General features: G+C 41.8%; 1 protein-coding gene and 1 long non-coding RNA gene across 5 annotated transcripts in view; both read right to left on the bottom strand.

Moving 5' to 3' along the window:
- Positions 1-23,728, bottom strand: part of PPP1R37 (protein phosphatase 1 regulatory subunit 37) — a 187,542-nt gene that overhangs the window by 13,534 nt on the left and 150,280 nt on the right. For 2 of the 4 annotated variants that reach the window (XM_043501696.1, XM_038381594.2), the window contains exons 10-12: positions 21,938-22,104; positions 19,042-20,014; positions 1,094-1,184 (exon numbers count right to left, since the gene is read on the bottom strand). In XM_043501696.1, the coding sequence (XP_043357631.1) occupies positions 1,102-1,184; positions 19,042-20,014; positions 21,938-22,104 (1,223 nt within the window). In that variant the 3' untranslated portion in view covers positions 1,094-1,101. Of the gene's footprint in view, positions 1-1,093; positions 1,185-16,854; positions 17,043-17,715; positions 17,839-19,041; positions 20,015-21,937; positions 22,105-23,728 lie in introns of those variants that run through there. The other 2 variants (XM_038381595.2, XM_038381597.2) reach the window with 2 other exon arrangements.
- On the bottom strand, positions 14,616-16,840 carry LOC122457325. The gene is made up of 2 exons (XR_006276809.1): positions 16,688-16,840; positions 14,616-15,053 (listed from the first exon to the last, which is right to left on the bottom strand). It is a non-coding gene; the product is annotated as an uncharacterized LOC122457325 (long non-coding RNA).

Here is a 23,728-nt window from a genome sequence, read left to right on the forward strand (position 1 = left end):
TGCTCAGGATCATACTGATCAACAGACTGTGACCCAGGTCAGATTGGCAGGGATCTTGGGGTTTTTTCGCCTTTCTTTGAAGTGGATTGCCTGCTGAGATCATCTGACCACATCTCACCTAATCAATTCCCTGCTTTTGCAGGGGCCTCAGGCATTTGTGGCACCTTGATCTTTTCTGCTCTCTTCCTGTGGCACACATCAGTTTAGTCTCCTGAGAACTGAAATACTTTGGGCTAAACATCTGGGTTAAATTTAATGGCCTGTGATATACAGGGGTGAGATTAGATGATCTAATGCTCAGCCAGGGTAAATCATATCATCTGGACAATGCCAGTGAACGAGACCAGGATAGGCCACAGCCTCATGAAGATGAAACAGTTGTTCCACTCAGTCTGTACATATTAAACATATGTATAATATATATAAATCAGTGGTTTTCAACCTGTGTCCACGGACCCTTGGGGGTCTTCAGTCTATGTCTAAGGGGTCCGTGAAAGGTTGTCAATGCCATAACAGTGGTTTTCAACCTGGGGTCTGCAGACTATATCTAAGATTTCCAAAAAGGTCCATACCTCCATTTGAAATTTTTCAGGAGTTCACAAATGAAAGGAAATTGAAAACCACTGATATAAATAAATTATACACAAAAAAAATGCACTGAAACATGATATTTGGGTTGTAAAGTCAGGCCCTCAGAAGTTAGGAAATACCACAAGGAACACCTGTGCTACACTAACACTGCCACCTCCTTATGCGTATGCATTCTGATACAATTACATGATCACATACTATTTTTTGCACAGGGAAAATATTTTGGGTGTGTGAAGTCATGTTGATCTAGGTCAAGAATTTGTTTTTATTACAGACATGCTTGACTGTGACTGAATGAAGATAGGCTGCTGAATCTGTGCTATCTCACACCCAGAGCTATTCTGGCAACTAGGATGCTGTAGAAAAAATGGTGGAGAAAAAAAATCTTTGTTTTCTTCATCACAGCAACAGCAGCAGCTTTCAGAAACTCTAGTCTCCTTCTGTCTTGATTCTGTTACGCCAGTGATTGGAATACTGTTCAAACCTAGCAAAGCTTCCTTACCTAAAGTGTCACAGTGGCTCCTGCCCTGTCTCTTGACTTGCTTCTAGGAGCAATTCCTCCAGCTCCTTCTCATTCTTGGAACAGTTTAATTCTGAAAACAAACAAGGATTAACCTCATTAATCAGCAACCTTAAGACCAATTAATTTTCATTAAGAAATAAACACTATGTCACTCTCCAAATCTGGGATCAATGGGGCATGTAAATTAGGAAGCGTGGGATGGACTAGGAGTAAGTGCTCAAACATAATGCTGTTTCCCTCCTATTGTATTAATTTATAAAAAAAGAAACTGGAGCAAAGAGACAAAGCAATAAAAGGTTATGAGTTTCCTAGCATTTAATGACAGAAACAACCATTACATCATCTCATCAGACCTCCTATATAACACAAGCCCTACAACTTCACCCAAATACCTTATGTGGAGCCCACTTACAGCACAGTAATGCCATTCTCGCTCCGTTCAATAAAAATACAGATCCCTCCCATTTAAAACCAAGTGACACTAGGAATGCTGACCAGAAGGGTCTTCTTTTTTAAATTTATTAAACATTTTCAGTCTTGTTTCTCATAATAAACCCAATTAGTTCTAGATAATATGCCAACCTATTACACAAGTAAAGAGTACTATACATCAGAAAAAAGAAAAGACCAAGTTATTCCCACATATTATCTGCAGTACTCCAAACAAATTTTTTTTATGACGCACAAAAAAAAAAAATCAAACACAAAAGACCAAACAAAAATTGAAGAAATCAAAATCAAGAGGGGGAAAGGTGATATGGCGAGAAGAAATCAAGAGGAAGTGTGTGGATCTATACACCTCCACGCCTCCTGCAGGGATATTTACTTGACCAGCTCTAGGAAACTGACCCAAATAGACTCACATTTTCCAAGGGTTTTCCCATCTATTGTATGTGATCCTTTTCTTCGCAGCCAGGTCTGCCAGTCCATTACACCAGACTTTGTGCCTAGTGGGGGAATGGGGATGTACTTTTTCAAGGTAGCAAAATAGTACAGTAAAGATCTGTATAGTTATCCCCTTTGGTATGTTGAAAGCCTCCATTTACTAGGTATGTGACCCAGGACACAGGTACCTACTTTAAAGTCAAGTGGAATCGCTACAATCACGTTTATTCTGATTTTAATGCCACCCCAGAAGTTAAAACAATAGGGCATGACCAACACATCTTCTTCGCCTCCACACCTCCAACGTCAAATACTGGGGGCAGCTTTAATTTTCTCAAGTCCCTGGAGAGACCCATGTACTCTAAAGATGATTTTTGTGGAGATAGAATCAGAATCAGAGGTCCAAGGTTGCTTCCTTAAAGTCTTGGGTTGCTCTATTCCACTGGTGGTGGCGTGGAGGGGGAAAGAGATATTTATGGTCAATTCTTGATTACATTTTTTTCTTTGTATAAACATCTGTATTAATGATTTGGCGAGTCTCGTACAGTGTAGCTTCCAGTCTGGGGAAATAGGATAGCTCTCTATGAAGTGAGCTGTAGCTCACGAAAGCTTATGCTCAAATAAATGTTAGTCTCTAAGGTGCCACAAGTCTTCCTGTTCTTTTTGCGGATACAGACTAACACGGCTGCTACCCTGAAACCTACAAAATTTGAGGAGTTCTGACGCTTCAGCAGGACAAATGCTTCCAGGACAAATTCTGAAGTGGGCATCATTGTCATTGGAGAGAAGTAAACAGTGTGATCTGGTCCCCAGTTATTAACTGGTGCATTCCATTCTGTTTTCCCACATTATTGTCTTCCTCCCCAATTTTTAGCATGGAAATCTCAAAGACTGGGCCTGCTACTTGAGATGAGATGGAATGTGTGCTGGCGTGCCAAGGTGGCCCATATCTAATGGGAAGTTCAGATGGTGGGAATTAGATTCATAGATATTAAGGTCAGAAGGGACCATTATGATCATCTAGTCTGACCTCCTGCACAACGCAGGCCACAAAATCTCACCCACCCATTCCTGCGAAAAACCTCTCACCTGTGTCTGAGCTATTGAAGTCCTCAAATCGTGGTTTAAAGACCTCAAGGAGCAGAGAATCCTCCAGCAAGTGACCCATGGCCCATGGTACAGAGGAAGGCGAAAAACCTTCAGGGCCTCTTCCAATCTGCCCTGGAGGAAAATTCCTTTCCAACCACAAATATGGTGATCAGCTAAACCCTGAGCATATGGGCAAGATTCATCAGCCAGATACCCAGGAAAGAATTCTCTGTAGTAACTCAGATCCCATCCCATCTAATATCCCATCACAGGCCATTGGGCCTATTTACCATGAATAGTTAAAGATCAATTAATTGCCAAAATCATGTTATCCCATCATACCATCTCCTCCATAAACTTATCGAGTCTAATCTTAAAGCCAGATAGGTCTTTTGCTCCCACTGCTTCCCTTGAAAGGCTATTCCAGAACTTCACTCCTCTGATGGTTAGAAACCTTCATCTAATTTCAAGTCTAAACTTCCCAATGACCAGTTTGTATCCATTTGTTCTTGTGTCCACATTGGTACTGAGCTTAAATAATTCCTCTCCCTCTCTGGTATTTATCCCTCTGATATATTTATAGAGAGCAATCATATCTCCCCTCAACCTTCTTTTATTTAGGCTAAACAAGCCAAGCTCCTTGGATCTCCTCTCATAAGACAGGTTTTCCATTCCTGGGATCATCCTAGTAGCCCTTCTCTGTACCTGTTCCAGTTTGAATTCATCCTTCTTAAACATGGGAGACCTGAACTGCACACAGTATTCTAGATAAGGTCTCACCAGTGCCTTGTATAACGGTACTAACAGCTCCTTATCTCTACTGTAAATACCTCGCCTGATGAATCCCAAGACCGCATTAGCTTTTTTCACTGCCATATCACATTGGCGGCTCATCCTATGATCAACCAATACTCCAAGGTCCTTCTCCTCTGTTACTTCTAATTGATGCATCCCCAGCTTATAACTAAAATTCTTGTTATTAATCCCTAAATGCCTGACCTTACACTTCTCATTTTTAAATTTTATCTATTACTATTACTCCAGTTTACAAGGTCATCCAAATCTTCCTGTATGATATCCCGGTCTCTCTCTAAATTGGCAATACCTCCCAGCTTTGTATCATCTGCAAACTTTATTAGCACACTCCCGCTTTTTGTGCTGAGGTCAGTAATAAAAAGATTAAATAAGACTGGTCCCAAAACTGATCCCTGAGGAACTCCACTGGTAACCTCCCTCCAGCCTGACAGTTTACCTTTCAGTAGGACCCACTGTAGTCTCCCTGTTAACTAATTCCTTATCCACCTTTCAATTTTCATAATGATCCCCCATCTTTTCCAATTTAATAATTCCCCATGTGGCACCGTATCAAACCCCTTACTGAAATCTAGGTAAATTACATCCACTGCATTTCCTTTGTCTAAAAAATCTGTTACTTTCTCAAAGAAGGAGATCAGGTTGGTTTGGCACAATCTACCTTTTGTAAAACCATGTTGTATTTTGTCGCATTTACCATTAACCTCAATGTCCTTAACTACTTTCTCCTTCAAAATTTTTTCCAAAACCTTGCATACTACAGATGTCAAACTAACAGGCCTGTAGTTACCTGGATCACTTTTTCCCCCTTTCTTAAAAATAGGAACTATGCTAGCAATTCTCCAATCATACGGTACAACCCTTGAGTTTACAGATTCATTAAAAATTCTTGCTAATGGACTTTCAATTTCATGCGCCAATTCCTTTAATATTCTTGGATGAAGATTATCTGGACCCCCTGATTTAGTCCCATTAAGCTGTTCGAGTTTTTCTTCTACGTCAGATATGGTAATATCTACCTCCATATCCTCATTCCTATTTGTCATGCTACCATTATCCCTAAGATCCTCTTTAGCCTTATTAAAAACTGAGGCAAGGTATTTGTTTAGATATTGGGCCATGCCTAGATTATCCTTGACCTCCACTCCATCCTCAGTGTTTAGCGGTCCCACTTTTTGACATCTACAGTATCCAGAGTTTAAGTGTTCCATAGAATATCAGGGTTAAAAGGGACCTCAGGAGGTCATCTAGTCTAATCCCCTGCTCAAAGTAGGACCAATCCTCAATTTTTGCCCCAGATCCCTAAATGGCCCCCTCAAGGATTGAGCTCACAACCCTGAGTTTAGCAGGCCAATGCTCAAACCACTGAGCCACCCCCCCCCATCTTAAACTAGATGTGGTCAGTTGGTTTTGTCAAATAGGAAGTGAAACATCACACTCAAAAGGAGTAAGAGGCTGTAAACAAACTGACATTACATCCCATATTCTTCATAGAAATGTTTATGTTATGAATATGGCATAATTAAGACATACTTTATGCAGGATGGCTCATGTAAGATATCATTGGAAAGGGTATGATTTACTGAATGTGATTATCCAATTTGTATGCATGTATCATTTCTGTATCTAAAGTTACGCATACCGACTATGTAACAATTACAACTGTGTGTGTATTTGGTTGGGAGACACCCACCAGACAACCGGCCATCATAGCCTTGATGGGCCATTAGGAAGAAACAATAAGACTGTGAAGATACTAATCTCTCTCCTTCCTGAGAGGCATCCTGGGGCGTATCTGTGACACTATCAGGTCAAATGATAATATTACCTGATACCAAAAATATCACCTTGGACACTGCTGGTACTTTTCCTCTGTAGGGGGATAGATATCAAAAAGGTTTCCCGCCTTAGGTAAATGCTTTTTAAGGCTGAGGAGGGGGTTAATCTAGACTCCCCTCCATTGCCTACCCAAGAAGGAGGACTGCTGAAAGTACCTGAACGGATAAAGGAACTAACCTGAGAGGAAAGGGAGGAGTGAGTTCAGACTGAGACAGGGGTCCAGTCTGTAAGAAGAAATAACTGGAACTCTAAGCTATTGAAACTCTGCAACTTACCTACAATAACATTTAGGGTGAGAAATTACTTCTTGAAACCAGTCTCTAAAATCTTAAACTCAGTATGCGTGTTTGTTTTATTTGCTTAGTAATCTGCTTTATTCCGTTTGCTATCCCTTATAATCACTTAAAATCTGCCTTTTATAATTAATCAGTTTGTTTTGTTTATTATTAAACCCAGTTTGTGCAATTTCTAAATTGGGGGTGGGTGGAAGAAGTTGGGCATATCTCTCTTCACATTGAGGGAGAGGGTGAATTTTTATGAGCTTGCGGTGTGCAGATCTTTTTATACAGCGCAAGACAATATTATTTTGGGTTTATTCCCCAAAAGGGGTGTGGACGTGAGTGCTGGGTGAATCCTCTGACAAAGAGCTGATGTCAATCTGTCTCTCCAGCTCGGTGTGGCCCTACGTGCGTGCGTATTATATGCTCTCCACAAGAGGCTGGAGAGCCTATAAGAAAGGTGACCATCTATATCACTGTTACCACTGTTACACAATTTCCATAAGTCTTGTACAAAGTATGTCATTTAAGCTATCATTAGGCAACATCATGCTTGACTAACTTAATTGCCTTCTATGACGAGATAACTGGCTCTGTGGATGAGGGGAAAGCAGTGGACGTGTTATTCCTTGATTTTAGCAAAGCTTTTGATACAGTCTCCCACAGTATTCTTGCCAGCAAATTAAAGAAATATGGGCTGGATGAATGGACTATAAGGTGGATAGAAAGCTGGCTAGGTCATCGGGCTCAACAGGTAGTGATCAATGGCTCCATGTCTAGTTGGCAGCCAGTATCAAGCGAAGTGCCCTAAGGGTCGGCCCTGGGGCCGGTTTTGTTCATTATCTTCTTTAATGATCTGGAGAATGGCGTGGACTGCACTCTCAGCAAGTTTGCAGATGACGCTAAACTGGAGGGTAGGGATAGGGTACAGAGGGACCTAGACAAATTGGAGGATTGTGCCAAAAGAAATCCGATGATGTTCAACAAGGACAAGGGCAGAGTCCTGCACTTAGAACGGAAGAATCCCATGCACTGCTACAGACTAGGGACAGAATGGCTAGGCAGCAGTTCTGCAGAAAAGGATCTAGGGGTTATAGTGGACAAAAAGCTGGGATATGAGTCAACAATGTTCCCTTGTTGCCAAGAAGGCCAATGGCATATTGGGCTCTGTAAGTAGGGGCATTGCCAGCAGATCGAGGGACATGATCATTCCCCTCTATTTGATATTGGTGAGGCCTCATCTGGAGTATTGTGTCCAGTTTTGGGCTCCACATTAAAAGAAGGATGTGGAAAAATTGGAAAGAGTACAGCAGAGGGCAACAAAAATGATTAGGGGTCTGGAGCACATGACTTATGAGGAGCGGCTGAAGGAACTGGGATTGTTTAGTCTGCAGAAGAGAAGAATGAGGGGGGATTTGATAGCTGCTTTCAACTACCTGAAAGGGGGTTCCAAAGAGGATTGATCTAAACTGTTCTCAGTGGTAGCAGGAAAAACTCACTAGGAGGGTGGTGAAGCACAGGAATGGATTACTTAGGGAGGTGGGGGAATCTCCTTCCTTGCAGGTTTGCAAGGTCAGGCTTGACAAACCCCTGGGTGGGATGATTTAGTTGGGGATTGGTCCTGCTTTGAGCAGGGTGTTGGACTAGATGACCTCCTGAGGTCCTGTCCAACACAGATATTCTATTATTCTTAATAGAAAAGTTATGAATTGTTAAGTACGATTATCCTGTTTATATGCATGCATCATCTTTGTATCTGAAGTTATGTATAAAACATGTAGTGGCACATGATTTTCTCATGTGACCTAAGACTCCCTCGGGGCCAGTAACTTTCCATACAAAGAGGCTATGGGCTTTGTTTGGGACAGTACATTTCTATGCACATGACAGAAGGTGTAAAAGACATGTAATACATCTCCATTTTGCTTCTTTCCTGCTCTAATTCTCTTGACTGTGAATTTACAACAAAAAGGAGCATCTTGAACTATGGACCAAAGACCTTCCAATCTTTTGGAAGATACCAGAGAGACTTTTGCAAGCCAGCAGTCTATTCCATCACTGCTACAAATCTGATATAAGGACTTTGCAATCATTTGTATGCATATGATCCATTAACTATTTATAATTCTTATTTTTTTAATAAATCTTGACTTAGTTTATTAAAGATTGTCTGACAGCAAGGTATTTGGGTAAGGTCTGAGCTATATATTGACCTGGAGATAAGTGTCTGATCCTTTGGGATTAGTAAAAACCTTACATATGGTGAACTGGGTTTTCAGTAACCTCTCATTATATTAGACTTGTTCATCTGGATGAGAGCCAAGGGCTGGAATACCTCAAGGGGGACTGTATTTGGCTTCTGGTTAACCAGTGTGGTACTGCAGAAGCTCTTTTGTTACTGGCTTGGTAACTAAGTATAAATAAACCACCAGTTTTGGGGATTGTTTGCCCTGTTTCTTGTAGTCTGCCCCGAGTGTGGCATTCTTAATGTGGTCCATCCCAGGCACATGGTCACACCTGGGTTACATAATGAACAGTTATACACGCTTGCCTTCAGGCCTCAGTACAGATAAGCATTCGAACCTGCATTTCTGACCAACCACCACCTTTGGGCATATTTTCATACAGAAGAATGAAAAAAGGTCAAGCCATCACAAATAAATGTACTCCTAAAAATCAGTCAGTTCACAGATAATTTCTATGTAGAAAAGCAGGCTAAATTAGCTGAACGAACACTATTTCTGACTAGTCTGAGCAGCTCTAGAAAATTTTTAAAAAAGAGCATAGACCCCCCACCCAACAGCATACGATTTTACAAATTACAGCAAACTGCACACTCAAGCACATAGCCTGCACACACTTGTATACATGCTCAGCTTCAAGCAAGTGAGCAATCCTTTGAGTTTAATGTGCCTGCTCACATGCAAAGAGTTGATTGTGTGTGTTTTCAGGACTGGGGCCTATGATTCCTAAAATCCAGTTATTGGGAAAACGTTTCTATGCTTTCCATTGGTTTACTTTGGGCATTTGACAGCACCATGTGCAGAAGAATGGTCATTATTTCCCTTCTATGCTCAGTTAGGCAGCTTCTCCCTTGCTGAGCAACCCTTATAGATTCAGATTCCAAGAGCAGAAAAGCCCACTATCACCTTGTCTGACCTCCTGCATAACCTCAGCTATAGAACTCCCAAAATAATTCCTGTCTGAATTAGAGCATCTCTTTTAGAAAATCATCATCGAGACGGAAAAAAGCCATCATAAAACTAGTTATAAAAGCAATCTTTTTTTTAAAAAATGCAATGAACTGTTTCAAGAGCGAGCTACCAGAAATGGTAATTTTAGAAATTAGTTTACAAAACTGAATGTCCCTTAAACTGGTCCAAAAGGTCACTACAGAATGAAACTGGACACTTCCTCCCTAGGGAATGAGCACTGTTTTGCCAAGGGAGTGAAAGACTCCAGCTGTAACCACACCCCTGCAATGCAAAGCATTTCCAGCTACGGCTGGCCCAAGAAATGGTAAGTTAGGATTGGAAATCAAAGCCAGGTTTCTTGTATGGCCAGGTGGCCTCCTTTGGGAAGTGTTTGGGTTTTGGGAAGGTCTGGGCAAGTCATTTTCTATTTCCATGAAGCAGGAACAATGAAAACAGAGCGCAGAAGGGGATGTAAGCTCTCAAGGTTAGCTTTAATTAGGGATGACAGTTTTAAGTGTCCAGAAGGCAACTTCTTACCCATCTCATCTACTCCCTATCTCCATAAACCTTCGATATGCTCACTGTAGTGACAAAGGTTTCAGAGTAGCAGCCATGTTAGTCTGTATTCGCAAAAAGAAAAGGAGTACTGGTGGCACCTTAGAGACTAACAAATTTATTAGAGCATAAGCTTTCGTGAGCTACAGCTCACTTCATCGGATGCATTTGGTGGAAAAAACAAAGGAGAGATTTATATACACACACACACACACACACACACACACAGAGAACATGAAACAATGGGTTTATCATACACACTGTAAGGAGAGTGATCACTTAAGATAAGCCATCCCCAGCAGCAGGGGGGGGGAAAAGGAGGAAAACCTTTCATGGTGACAAGCAAGGTAGGCTAATTCCAGCAGTTAACAAGAATATCAGAGGAACAGTGGGGGGTGGGGTGGGAGGGAGAAATACCAGGGGGAAATAGTTTTACTTTGTGTAATGACTCATCCATTCCCAGTCTCTATTCAAGCCTAAGTTAATTGTATCCAGTTTGCAAATTAATTCCAATTCAGCAGTCTCTCGTTGGAGTCTGTTTTTGAAGCTTTTTTGTTGAAGGATAGCCACTCTAAGATCTGTGATCGAGTGACCAGAGAGATTGAAGTGTTCTCCAACTGGTTTTTGAATGTTATAATTCTTGACGTCTGATTTATGTCCATTCATTCTTTTACGTAGAGACTGTCCAGTTTGGCCAATGTACATGGCAGAGGGGCATTGCTGGCACATGATGACATATATCACATTGGTAGATGCGCAGGTGAAGGAGCCTCTGATAGTGTGGCTGATGTGATTAGGCCCTATGATGGTATCCCCTGAATAGATATGTCGACAGAGTTGGCAACGGGCTTTGTTGCAAGGATAGGTTCCTGGGTTAGTGGTTCTGTTGTAACCGTTGCCAACTCTGTCGACATATCTATTCAGGGGATACCATCATAGGGCCTAATCACATCAGCCACACTATCAGAGGCTCGTTCACCTGCGCATCTACCAATGTGATATATGTCATCATGTGCCAGCAATGCCCCTCTGCCATGTACATTGGCCAAACTGGACAGTCTCTACGTAAAAGAATGAATGGACATAAATCAGACGTCAAGAATTATAACATTCAAAAACCAGTTGGAGAACACTTCAATCTCTCTGGTCACTCGATCACAGATCTTAGAGTGGCTATACTTCAACAAAAAAGCTTCAAAAACAGACTCCAACGAGAGACTGCTGAATTGGAATTAATTTGCAAACTGGATACAATTAACTTAGGCTTGAATAGAGACTGGGAATGGATGAGTCATTACACAAAGTAAAACTATTTCCCCATGGTATTTCTCCCTCCCACCCCACCCCCCACTGTTCCTCTGATATTCTTGTTAACTGCTGGAATTAGCCTACCTTGCTTGTCACCATGAAAGGTTTTCCTCCTTTTCCCCCCCCCTGCTGCTGGGGATGGCTTATCTTAAGTGATCACTCTCCTTACAGTGTGTATGATAAACCCATTGTTTCATGTTCTCTGTGTGTGTGTATATAAATCTCTCCTCTGTTTTTTCCACCAAATGCATCCGATGAAGTGAGCTGTAGCTCACAAAAGCTTATGCTCTAATAAATTTGTTAGTCTCTAAGGTGCCACCAGTACTCCTTTTCTTTTTGTAGTGACAAAAGAAGCACAAAGAGGCCTGACTGGGCCTCTAAATGTTACAATAAGAATAAATCTAAGGGCTTCTAGTGCCAGCCCGACAAAGCCAACACACCCATGAAACAAGTGAACTACATTCTTTATGGTTACTTATGCATCCTCGGGGATCCTCAATCTACCTCTTGCTTGGAGTCAATGGGAGTTGGCATGGGTGGAGCCTCCCCTTTGGGGAGGCTAGCCCCCGGCTCCACCCTTTCCGCCTGCACACCCCCAGGGTCAGAGCCCCGAGCCCCCTCTCCCCCCACTCTGCAGCTGGAGTCGTCCCAGGCCAGCTGGAGCCCTGAGCCACCCCCTACCACCACAGCCAGAGGAGCTCTGGGCCAACGAGAGCCCCTCCCCACCAGCCGCACCATGCCTCCCCAGACCCCAAGTCACCCAACAGGAAAAGCTCTGGTCTATTTTCTTCTGGAAGAAAAACCTGAGCAATAAGCGTTATGTAGGTTCCGGGGTGGCTGAGGAGGCAGTATGTGTTACTCATTTTCCCAGGTTTATCAGTAATCTCCCTGCACCTTCCCTCACCTCACCTTCCCTTCCCTTCCCATGCCACAAGTCCCTCCTTTTTCTTCCCTATCAGAACATAAGCTCTTGCTGCAGCCTTCTGTTCTGTATTAGAATCATGCCTAGCATAATGGGATCCTAGTCCTTGGCTAGGGCTTCTAGGTGTTAATATCATACAAATAATATATAAAAATACTAAAAAGTCATGCACAAGGGATGATGGCATGTGTTCCAAGGCATGTGAATAATTTGATTAACCAGTGTATTTATATTTATTTTAATATTGTGCAAGATCATCCAACTCTTAGAAAGAAAAGGAGCCTGACTTCTGATACCAGGGCAGACTGGGTCAAGAAATGGGTCATAGGCTTTGACATATGGTCACAGAAGAAGGAATTGCAAACCCCTTGCCAACCGTTCTGTAAGGAAGCTTGAGGAAAACATGGTGCTGGTCACAGCAATCTATGGTATTATAACTAATCCCTGCCATTTTCCTGTGACCTGCAACAATCAGTGAAGAACTAGCACTATCATCTCTGTGCAGACTAGAGCCTTTGACAGCACACTAGTGTGGAACATAGCCAGGTAGCTCCCAGGCAGTGGTTTCCCCAGGAATTGAAATTGGCGGGGGGGAGTGTTCAAATTTACGGGGGGGTGTCAGGGCCGATGAGGGATGAGACTGAGGGTGAAGGTGGGCTGTATGGCACCATAGTAAAAACTGAAAAATGTTTCATGACCATTTTATTAGATTTAACTCATGTTTTAAAATCATCACACAAATTAAAGTTGGCTACTCAAGCCTTCTATGAAGGACTACGTCTTTCTTGGTTTCTTGTGATAATTTTGCACAACTCTGTTAATGAACTTCTTGAATGCAATGCGTTCATCTTTGGTGGCTTCTCGTGTGTCCGGTACTTCCATTCCTTCAATTGATATGCTCATTAGTTCATTCACATGATCAGGCAGAAGGCGACTTCTTTGAGAACACAAAATTCTATTCAATGATGAAGAAGAACACTCAACTGTAGCTGTTGTGACTAGGAGTAGCAAGAGATGAATTCCTACTTCTTTCATCCCAGGAAACACAGCACAAAGATCGAGTCGAGCCACTAGTGATGATAAAAAGAAGGTGAAGTCAAATCTTCATTCATTCATCGTATGATATTCCACTCTGTTTAAATTCTCTATTCTGTCCTGATCACATGGAAGCCCCATTGCTGGTAGTGTCTCACTCCACTCAACTGTTGGTGTTTTATAGGACAGGCATCTGTAAAAGCTACATAGAGGTTGAGTAGAATCTAGAAGTCACTGTTGTAGATTTTTAAGCATCAAGTCTGTGTACTTTTTCAGTTGTCTTAAACACTTCTTGTCTTCTTCACTTAAGGATTTAATATAAATGCCCTCATTAGTCAACTTCAGGACTGAAGTCTTTGCTTCTTCCAGTACTTTTTCAATGGATAGCTCTCTGATTGATCCAAATGTAGCCTCTATTGCTGGACAAAGATCTACTACTGTTGTAGCAGATGCCTGGATGGCATTGTTTAATGACCCAAGTGGTTTCAACAGTAGAGAGAGAATAGCAATAGTCTTCTCTGGATGTAGTAGCAAAAGTAATCCACCAGCCTCACTACTAAGATCCATCCCATCTTGGTAGATACTTTCCAAAGCCAGTAATAACGGCTGGAGTAATTTTAAGACAACAGCCAAGGATCGCTCACGAGAAAGCCAGCGGGTTTTCCCGGGTTGGATTAATTTGAACTTCAGTCTCAGTGTATCTTCTATATTTTCCAAGATACTCAGTGTTTTTGGACTCTTGCTGAAAAAAGAATACAATGAAGACATTAAATTTATAGCTTTTTAAAATGTCTTTTGAAGATTCTGCAGCTCGTACTAGTGCTAGTTGGAGCAGATGGCCTCTGCAGTGTGTATAGGAGAGATTAGGGTTGCACTTTTCCCTGAGCAAAGCTTGTACTCCACCATGTATTCCAGAGAATTTTGCAGCTCCATCAAATGCACAAGCAGCCATCTGTTTGGGGTCCAATTGACAAGCATTTAATTCTTCTAAAAGATATGGGTTGTCACAGATGCAGCCGATGTGTCTTCTATAACTTGAAGATCTAGAAATGCATCTACTGGCCTACCACTGACATCAAGCTAACATATACAATGACTTAATACTTGATGTCCATTTGCATCAGTGCATTCATCAGCCATGTATGCAAATGTTTTGAATGTGGTGAGAGAGTTCTTCACTTTTTCAACTGTTGAGTCTTTCACTGTTGCACCGCATGCTTCTAGCCAGTCAGTTGAGTTTCTTGTAGAAAGGTAGTAAGCATTTGCTGGTCTTGTTCGGAACCAGTGTTCAACTTCAGGATGAACAAGTGACCATGCACTTAACATTGGACTCCAGTTTGTAGTGTGTGGTATCTCTTGCTTAAATAGAAAGTAGGATGCCACAGCCATGTTTGTTCACATGAACTGTGTTGTGTCTCCAGCATTCTTAACAGCCTCATTAAGTACTTCTAAAATTGGCTTTGGAAGGGGGCTTATAAGGCTTTCTGCATGTTGATGCACTCCAGAGGCCTGGTGTTTTCACGTAGTTTGTCAGCATTGGATTTGCTGATCCATCTGACAAATCAAACTCCTCCACTTTTACCAATTGTAGCATTGGGAAGCTTTCCTTCTTCGTAAGCTTTTTTGCAAGAGGTGCCCCAGTAGCCATCTTTTGTAACTTCAATAAATGGGAACACTTTGACCGACAAACATCGGGAACTGCCTTTAGGTTTTGGAGATGCTGTTTCTTCAGTAGGTAGCTGTATTTGTGCTTTGGGCTGGCCGGATGTAGATATCCCACTTGACCCGTCAGATGACATGTTGATATATTCTTTTCAGAGTAGCAGCCGTGTTAGTCCGTGTCTGCAAAAAGAAGTGAGCTGTAGTTCATGAAAGCTTATGCTCAAATAAATTTTGTTAGTCTCTAAAGTGCCACAATTACTCCTTTTCTTTTTGGTCCTTGATGTGTTCTTCACTTTGGTTAGTTTTTGAGGCCTTTGAGTGGAAAAATTGTTGTATTGTCTTTTCATTTTCACTTTGATCTGCACCATATAAAAGAGATATGAATAAATTAAATGTTTTGTTAGTATAATGCAAATTTAACACAAGGATAATGCAAAATACACCAAAACACATAACAGGTCTAGATTTCTAAAAAAACATAATTTAAAAAAAATGTATTTAATTTAAATTGACTTTTGAAAAGTAAGCCATCATGCGATAAGAGGGAAGTCCTCTCATGGATCAGTAACTGGTTAAAAGATGGGAAACAAAGGGTAGGAATAAATTATCAGTTTTCAGAATGGAGAGAGAGAAATAGTGGTATCCCTGAAGGGTCGGTATTGGGACCAGTACTGTTCAACATATTCATAAATGATCTGGAAAAATGGGTAAACACTGAGGTGTCAAAATTTGCAGATGATACAAAACTATTCAAGATAGTTAAGTCCAAAGTAGCCTGCGAAGGGTTACAAAGGGCTCTCACAAAACTGGGTGACTGGGCAACAAAATGGCCGATGAAATTCAATGTTGATAAATGCAAAGTAATGCACATTGGAAACATAAACCAAACTATACATAAAAATGATGGAGTTCACTGAATTAGCTGTTAACACTCAAGAACGAGATCTTGAAGTCACTGTGGATAGTTCTCTGAAAACATCCACTCAATATGCAGCGGCAGTCAAAAAAGCAAACAATGTTGGGAATCATTAAGAAAGGGATAGATAATAAGACAGAAAATATCATATTGCTTCTATATAAATCCAAGGTACGTGCAAACCTTGAATACTCCGTGCAGATCTGGTCACCCCATCCCAAAAAGACATATTGGAATTGGAAAAGGTACAGAGACGGGCAACTAACATGATTAGGGGGTATGAAACAGGAGAAGAGATTAAAATGACTGGGCATTTTCATCTTAGAAAAGAGATGACATGGGAGGGATATGAAAGAGGTCTATAAAATCTTGACTGGTGTGAAGAAAGTGAATAAGGAAATGTTATTTAATCCTTCACATAACACAAGAACTAGCAGTCACCCAATGAAATTAATAGGCAGCAGGTTTTAAAAAAAACAAAAGAAAGTACTTCTTCACACAACATACAGTCAACCTGTGGAACTCTGCCAGGGGATGCTGTGAAGACCAAAACTATAACATGTTTAAAAAAAGAACTAGATAAATTCCTGGAGAATAGGTCCATCAGTGGCTATTAGCCAGGATGGGGAGGGATGCAACACCATGCTCTGAGTGTCCCTAGCCTGTTTGCCAGAAGCTGGGAATGGTCAATAAGGGATGGATCACTTGATGGATTACCTGTTCTGTTCATTCCCTCTGAAGCACCTGGCCTTGACCACTATTGGAAGACAGGATACTGGGCTATATGGAACATTGGTCTGACCCAATATGACCATTCTTTTGTAAAAATTAATTATAATAAAAATGTTTAGTACAGAAACTCCCCAACATAATGACCTCTCAAGATGACAACGATGTAAGATAACCTTGGCAAATAATGTATTTTAAAAATCTTGGCCTATTAGGAAACATTTATATAAAGTTTCCATTTCCAGTCACAAATCTAGCATTCTGGAGCAAAGTCGCTAAGATATAGTCCAATAAACAAATGTTTATTTAACGTGACCCTCACTTTTCCCTCCACCGCACCCCACTCACCGGTGTTGTCCTTGATCAGTGGTGACTCAGCCTTCAGAGGTGCTTTCACATGAGTTCACCTCCCAGGTGGGGGGCAAGAAGGCACCTTACTCGTTCCTCCAGCTGCTCACTGTTTGTTCTGGCCACTGCTGTTCGTTGTGCCACCGTTCACTCCATCACTCTGTTGCCAATGGCCCTGCACCGTCACCTTCTGCTGCCGCCTGCCACTGTGACCTCTGCGAGTTGGTCTCTTGAGGTTCCACCCAGCTCTCAGTGATTTCAGCTGAGCTCTCAGTGGGGGAACCTCACAGCTAGTGCAGTCTGGGCTGTGTCTTCCACAGAAACACTGTCTCACAGCAGGACTAAGGGCTTAGACCTGATTATCAGTGATTTCAGAGGCAGCGGTCACTTAACAGAACAAAAGACTATCTATGGAGCCTAAGCAGCTCTGTCTTTAAACAGTGGAGAGGGACAGGTCCCCACCCTCTCTCTTGATGCCCTCAATCAACACAGGCTAAGTACAGTTCTACTGCCCTTTACTCATACAGTAAGAACATTTCATTCCCCACCCCCCACCCCGCCCCTGCCCGCATTCAAGTAATTTGTAACCTAACCCCAGCCAAAATCTATTACTTGGGCAACACAGCTCTGTTTGCTGGATACCTAGATAGATTAGGTGTGAAAGTAAATACAATCTGGTCCTGAAGCCTTTTCCCCCAGCCCCTAGCTCATCACTAGCTGTCAGGGAGAGCTCATTTTGACTTTGCTTTACAAATCATCATTTGAAATTATTAGGTTGGCCAACATCACTGAAATGAACGCACTGATATTGTCATAAAAAACAACAGCTGTATAAGGAAGCTAGTCTACGGTCATACTTTTCAAATCTATTATACTTTTTCAGATACACTGTATATGCTTTTAAAGTGTGTATTAATGTTTCTGTTTCAATTCAAATTTCCAAAAAGTCACTAAATTGGCATGTAACTAGTTCACAAAACTGGGGAGGAGGGGCGGGGAGAATTCGGGGGAGGGTATAGGCAAATCACTGCTCCCAGGACATACTTCTCAGGCAGGAAATGGAATGACAGCTTCAAAACATAGTAGGACTTTTGTGGTTGTTCGAATCTTTTCCCCAGGTAGCGTGTTTCCGAACAATGTGACAGTAGTATCTGGGACACAGAAGGAAGAGAAACTATTGCACTGCCAAATGACTAAGAGTCACTCATCATAGCAGTTGGGTTATCCCCTCATGGAAATACTGAAGCTGCCCTTGCTATTCTGTGATCCTCCAAGATAGCTGGACAATCAGTAGGGGACTTTCTGTTAGGATAACTGGCCCTGTCTGGAGGAAGATGAAAGGACCCAAACCTACTTAGCGTCCCCGTCTAGGGAGCTTGAAGAAAGGAAGAAGTACTTCTAACTTCCCCTTGTCTGACTGAGAAGTCCGAAGAACTATTCTCCTCTGTGGTCTCCCCAAACCATAAGGTCCACACAGGCTTTTCTACTACATCTTGCAAACCTTTATCCTAGGGAGCCCTTAACAATGTAACAAACCGTATCCTCATGTCTAGAGCAGTAAATCTACAGTACCTTTATCTGAATGGTGTAAAACCAAAAACAAAATGAAAAATGTTTAGGAGGACACTATCAGTAACCATTGGAACAGCTTACTGAGGCAAGTGGTCATTTGGAGTCTTTAAATTAAAATTAAAACTGGAGTAACTTCCTAAAATAAACGAGGCCTCAACTCTCAGGGGTGAGAACACTCACTCTGCTCTTTGGGGTAGATGTGAGGAGGTCAACACTTTTTTGCTTGTAGATATGGAATAATGCTGTGTTAGTGGTCGAGAACCACAGACCTAGTTCACAAAATACAACATCCACATAAAAGAGAGGCTCCAGAACTAGAGCCTCAAGGTATTAGGACTGATAGCATTCACTCATATAGAAGGGAGAAATTTCCTGCAGGAATCTTTGATCTGTGTTATGCAGGAGGTCAGACTAGATGATCATAGTTGTTCCTTCTGGCCTTAAAAATAAATTAAACACATCTAGCTAGGAGTAACAGGATGCAATTCACACTGAATTGGGAAAAACCTTTTGACCATGAGACCTATCAGACTGTGGAATAAGTTCAAAAAATAGTGGTGGAAGAAGCTTGGAATATTCAGAATTCGATGAGCTAAAACACTACAGAAAATAGAATAGGGAACAATCCTGTACAAGCCCCAAGAGACAGGACTTTTGAAATGTTTTTTATTGGCTATCAAGAATATGAGCTGAGGAAAAAGGGATCAGAAAGTACTTTGTTTTGAAGATCCAAGTTCAGCACAACAAAGAATAAATTCTAGAATAAAGTAAAGCAGTCTTACCATGCTCGACAGCACAGCTCCCCATTTTCCCATCACAACTTAAGGACGTATCTGGTAGAGCATGAATAAATTCTGTCTTTAGCCCATTAGGAAGTGGAGTTTCATGAACTGTATTCTCGCATGGCCCAGAGTTCATCTTTTCTGAAACTGATCCAGGGGTTCCTGCTGATGGTGCATTTTCCAAGTTGGCTGCCAACTTGGAAACAGTCCCATTTGTCTGCAAGTCCAAAAATTCAGTCTTCATAGGTAGGGTTTGAGCTATCAGGTTAGACTGTTTCACTGCATTGCCTTGCAGGTTGCTGATATTCTCCTTCAGCCATGTAGTGTTTTCTGCTGTTTCCTCTGGTAGATTTTCCACTCGTGTCACTACAAAGATTTTATGGCCTCGCCCAGGACTGGAAACAGAAATTCTCCTCTCATTTTCTTGAGTGTTAGCATGTGCCTGAGCCCCTGGTATAGTCCCAATGCTTCCCCCTCCTTTGGGCTCACACTTTGTTTCTTCAGTCATGTTTGAAGGGGCAGTTCTGTCCTCTGAGCTAAGTGCATCCCTTGTCTTTTCAGGAGAGAGAAATGACTGGGGCACATTATCTACATGAACAGAATCATTTTGTTTCTGTGATTTACCGAGATCTTTAGTCTCTAACCCAGTGTCTACCTCATCATCTGTGTCAGAGTCTGAATATATCACCCCATCTTTGTCACTGTTTATTGCCTTGTCTGTATGCCTGTTCTCTTTGGACACCAAAGTCTCCCCCACTTCATCTCCTTCAGGTGTTGCTGCTGTGCCATCACCTTGGCTGTTTTCCACAGGTCCCTCCTCAATTGGCTCGGTGATGGTGATCTCTGGCATAGAGGCAGATTGCTGAAGTTTCTGTTCTTTCTCCTCTTTCTCTTTGGCCAGAATAAAGTTGCGCTTACAACCATTTTGGATTTCAGCTAAAAGAGCCTTCTGGGTTTCAATAAAACTCTTCACCTGCAAGAGGGAGAGAAACTGCTGAAACTGCAAATAGTCAGATACAGCATATAACATATTTACAGCTTTCTTGGCACAACTCAATCTTGGTGCAGAAATCCGTTTCTGCACCAATTTTACGGGCTATCCAATTGCTTACGCAGAGAATATGGGAACAGCGATAAAACTTTAATTCCACTTGGGTGGGTAAACCAACTAATAAACTTCAGCAAACAACTATTGCAGTTATAAGAATAAATCTGTCCATCTACTGTATTTGAATGTAATTGATTAAAAGCAAGGAGACTTTGTTAGCAAAGCCAATAGGTTTTGGCTTTAAAAGGTAGTAAAGCTTTCTCATTAAGTAACTACAAGAAATAGTCTGTTTTGCTTTCCTGCCTTGATACAAGATGGAATGAGAAAATTACATATTTGTAATTGCTGTTCTCTGAGGATGACTCCTTTTTAAATTGTAACACTGAGGCAGGGATTATCTCTCACTGTGTTCAAGACCCAGTGCGATGGGAGGACCCCCACTCATCCTGATTTGGGGTCTGATTTCAGTGCCATCGCAATGCAAATATTAAAAAAAACAGCAGGTCAAATCACTCCCATAGGTACAGAAAGGACTGACTCAACTCTATGGAATGACTGGTGGGCAAGTGATGTCATGGGTAGCTTTAGAGAACAATTATTACCGGTAAGTAACTATAATTTTGCTAAAGATATAACGACAAACACCACACTATAGGAAGCGTAGCCAAGGCTAACATCTTAAAATAGCCAAAATTAACATTTTTAAAAGGTATAAAAAAGTATATATTGAGGTTTTGAAGGATATAGTTATACTGAGAGATTTCGCTAAGAAACTGGAAAGAAGATCATACAGGTATTCCAAAAACGGAGTAAAAAATAGTAAAAGATCAGAGTCTGGATGCCCCTAGCTCAGAAAAATTCTAACAGATCAAATTTTGATTCCTATCTAGAGGCCTAATCATGTTCTATGGCCTGCACTTATAGGAGGTCAGACTAGATGATCACAACGGTCCCTTAGAATCTATGAATCAAAACAGTGGTGTTTGTTGAATGCATACAAAGAATTCCCCTGTGGCTGCCTTGAAAATTTCCTGGATGGGAACAGATCAAGTCTGCTGAAGCAGACTTTTGCCATACTCAACAAGCCTCAATATGACCTTACAGTGAGAGAGAGTCTCGCAACCATTTAAATACATGGCTTTCTCAGAGAGCAGAAACTACAGAGTTGGCATTAAGTGAGAAAAAGCTTGGTGGATTGTCTGAGTAGATAAGAATCCAAAGGACCTTTTTACAGCTTGTGAAGAGGAGAATCACCTGGACAGGTACACTGATATGGAAAAACATTGGCAGAATGATTGACTGATTAACTCCATTACCATGATATAACCCACTGGAGGTTGTGCAGTCACCAGAGTCTACAGCAAGTTCATTTGCTGTGTGAGCAGAGTCAATGCCACCAGGAAAATGACTCTGCGTATTGTTAGCCTGAGCTGAAAGGCATCACGTGCTCAAAAGGAGCTGTCAACAGCTTAGGACCCCATTAATATGCCATGACATATTATGTGATATGACATTGGGAGCTTTCTAATGGGAGGTTTCAAAGTAACGAGCCCCTGATGAATGTGACAAAGGACTGGTCTGCCTTCAACATGTTGCTGTGGCAGATGAGAGAGCCAGGCACAATGACCCTGGGGAGCACAATGACCAAAAAAAGACACCCAGAAGTTTACATCTCTGCTAGACCCAGCATTAGAACTCTGAGCTTGGGAGGTTCCTGCTTTGGTTGTTTATAGGAATGGGCTTGGCTATGGTGGGAAGCTTTAGAGAGGGAATGAATATTCTCCGAGACGTAATGTCAGTCTAGAACCACACAAAGTTCATATGCACAAAAAATGCAGTGCAACTTACAGACTCCTTTTTTGGTTCCCTGTCTAAGTCCAGCCTGAGCAGAGAATGATTGACCTTCAGTGCCAAGGACAATGCCATCAGACCCCCCGTTTTAATCTCATTCTCCCGTAGGTCTAGTCGAAGGAGTCTTGGACTCTCTGCAATGAATTCTGCTACCGCCACAGCACCTGCAGGGGAATAAAGATCTCCGATGATGAACCATGACAATGGAAAAGAAAAAGAAACTGGCTCACAACATGCTCCCCATAAACAACAGTGAAAGGTTCTTACTTGCGTACTTTAGACCAGTGCTTCTCAAGCTATCTGATGTGGGGGACCAGCATTTTTTTTTCCCCCAACATGCGCGCAGACCGGCAGCCGATGGCTCGCAGACCGGCACCAGTCCACAAACCGCCACTTTGAGTAGCACTGCTTTAAGGCTTAGTGAGATGGGGCCCATTTCTCATTACAGAATTTTGTCCAGATTCTTGCTATTGTAACAATCTGCTCTATAAAAATCTAAGTATTAACTATTTGTTTTCAATGAATTGAAAATACAACATCCTGGTCACCCCAAATAAAAGACCCCAAGGCACTTTCTGCCGAGGAAAGGTGTTAGCACTGATGCTCTGGCTGTATTTCAATTTTATAATGCCATTTTGCCTTCCTACATTCCACCAATTGCTACAATTTGAAGATGACAAGTTTCAGAGTAGCAGCTGTGTTAGTCTGTATCCGCAAAAAGAAAAGGAGTACTTGTGGTGCCTTAGAGACTAACAAATTTATTTGAGCATAAGCTTTTTGAGCTACAGCATGCATCCGATGAAGTGAGCTGTAGCTCACAAAAGCTTATGCTCAAATAAATTTGTTAGTCTCTAAGGCGCCACAAGTCCTCCTTTTCTTTTTGCAGTTTGAGGATGGTATTCTTCACTTCCTGTTATAAACCCAGGTGTTCTTTTATGCATTGTTAAGCAGATGTTTTCTAAACCAAAAGTACTTGCATTTCACAGGGGACTCAAGTATTTCCTATATATACAGTTTATATAGAGTGGGATCCTTTAAGATGAAAGAAACTGTATAAATCTAACATAGCAACTGACAATTTTCATATTCCCATCGAAGTACAGTTTGGAAAACTCATTCATACATACCAGTAAGTTACTACACGGATTCCAAAACATCTAGATGCTTCATAAGCAAATAGATTGTAGGCTCTTTGAGGAAGGGACCATGTCTTCTAAGACTTTAAGAAGAGGTTACTCACCCTGTGCAATAACTGGTTCTTTGAGATGTGTCCCCCTACGGGTGCTCCACTCTTGGTGTGCATGTGCCCTTGATCAGAGATTTTCCTTAGCAGTGTCCGTTTGGCCTGCACATGCGCCACTGGTATCCTCGTGCCCTTCACCAAGGCTGTGTTATACTGTATGGGTCAGTTCCTTCTGCACCCCCATGTCTCAGAAGCAACTCCAAAGCAGAGAAAAAGAGGGCGGGTAGTGGAGCACTTATAGGGAAACACATCTCAAAGCACCACAGTTACTGTACAGGGTGAGTAATCACTTGTTTTGAGTAGTGTACCTATGGGTTCTCCAGTCTTGGTGACTTCCAAGCAGTATCCCCAGTAGGAGGAGGGGGCTTCAGAATGGAGTCCATCACAGAAGAGAGATCTGCATTGCCAACTGCAGCATCAGACCTGGAGGCATCCACCAAGGCACAGTGTCTAAAGAAAGTATGTACCGAAGACCATGTAGGGGGTCGGCAGATTTCTGGAATGGGAACATTTTTAAGGAGAGCTATTGATATAGATTGTGATCT

Source organism: Dermochelys coriacea, chromosome 23, assembly GCF_009764565.3.
Source record: "Dermochelys coriacea isolate rDerCor1 chromosome 23, rDerCor1.pri.v4, whole genome shotgun sequence".
NCBI lineage: Eukaryota > Metazoa > Chordata > Testudines > Dermochelyidae > Dermochelys > Dermochelys coriacea.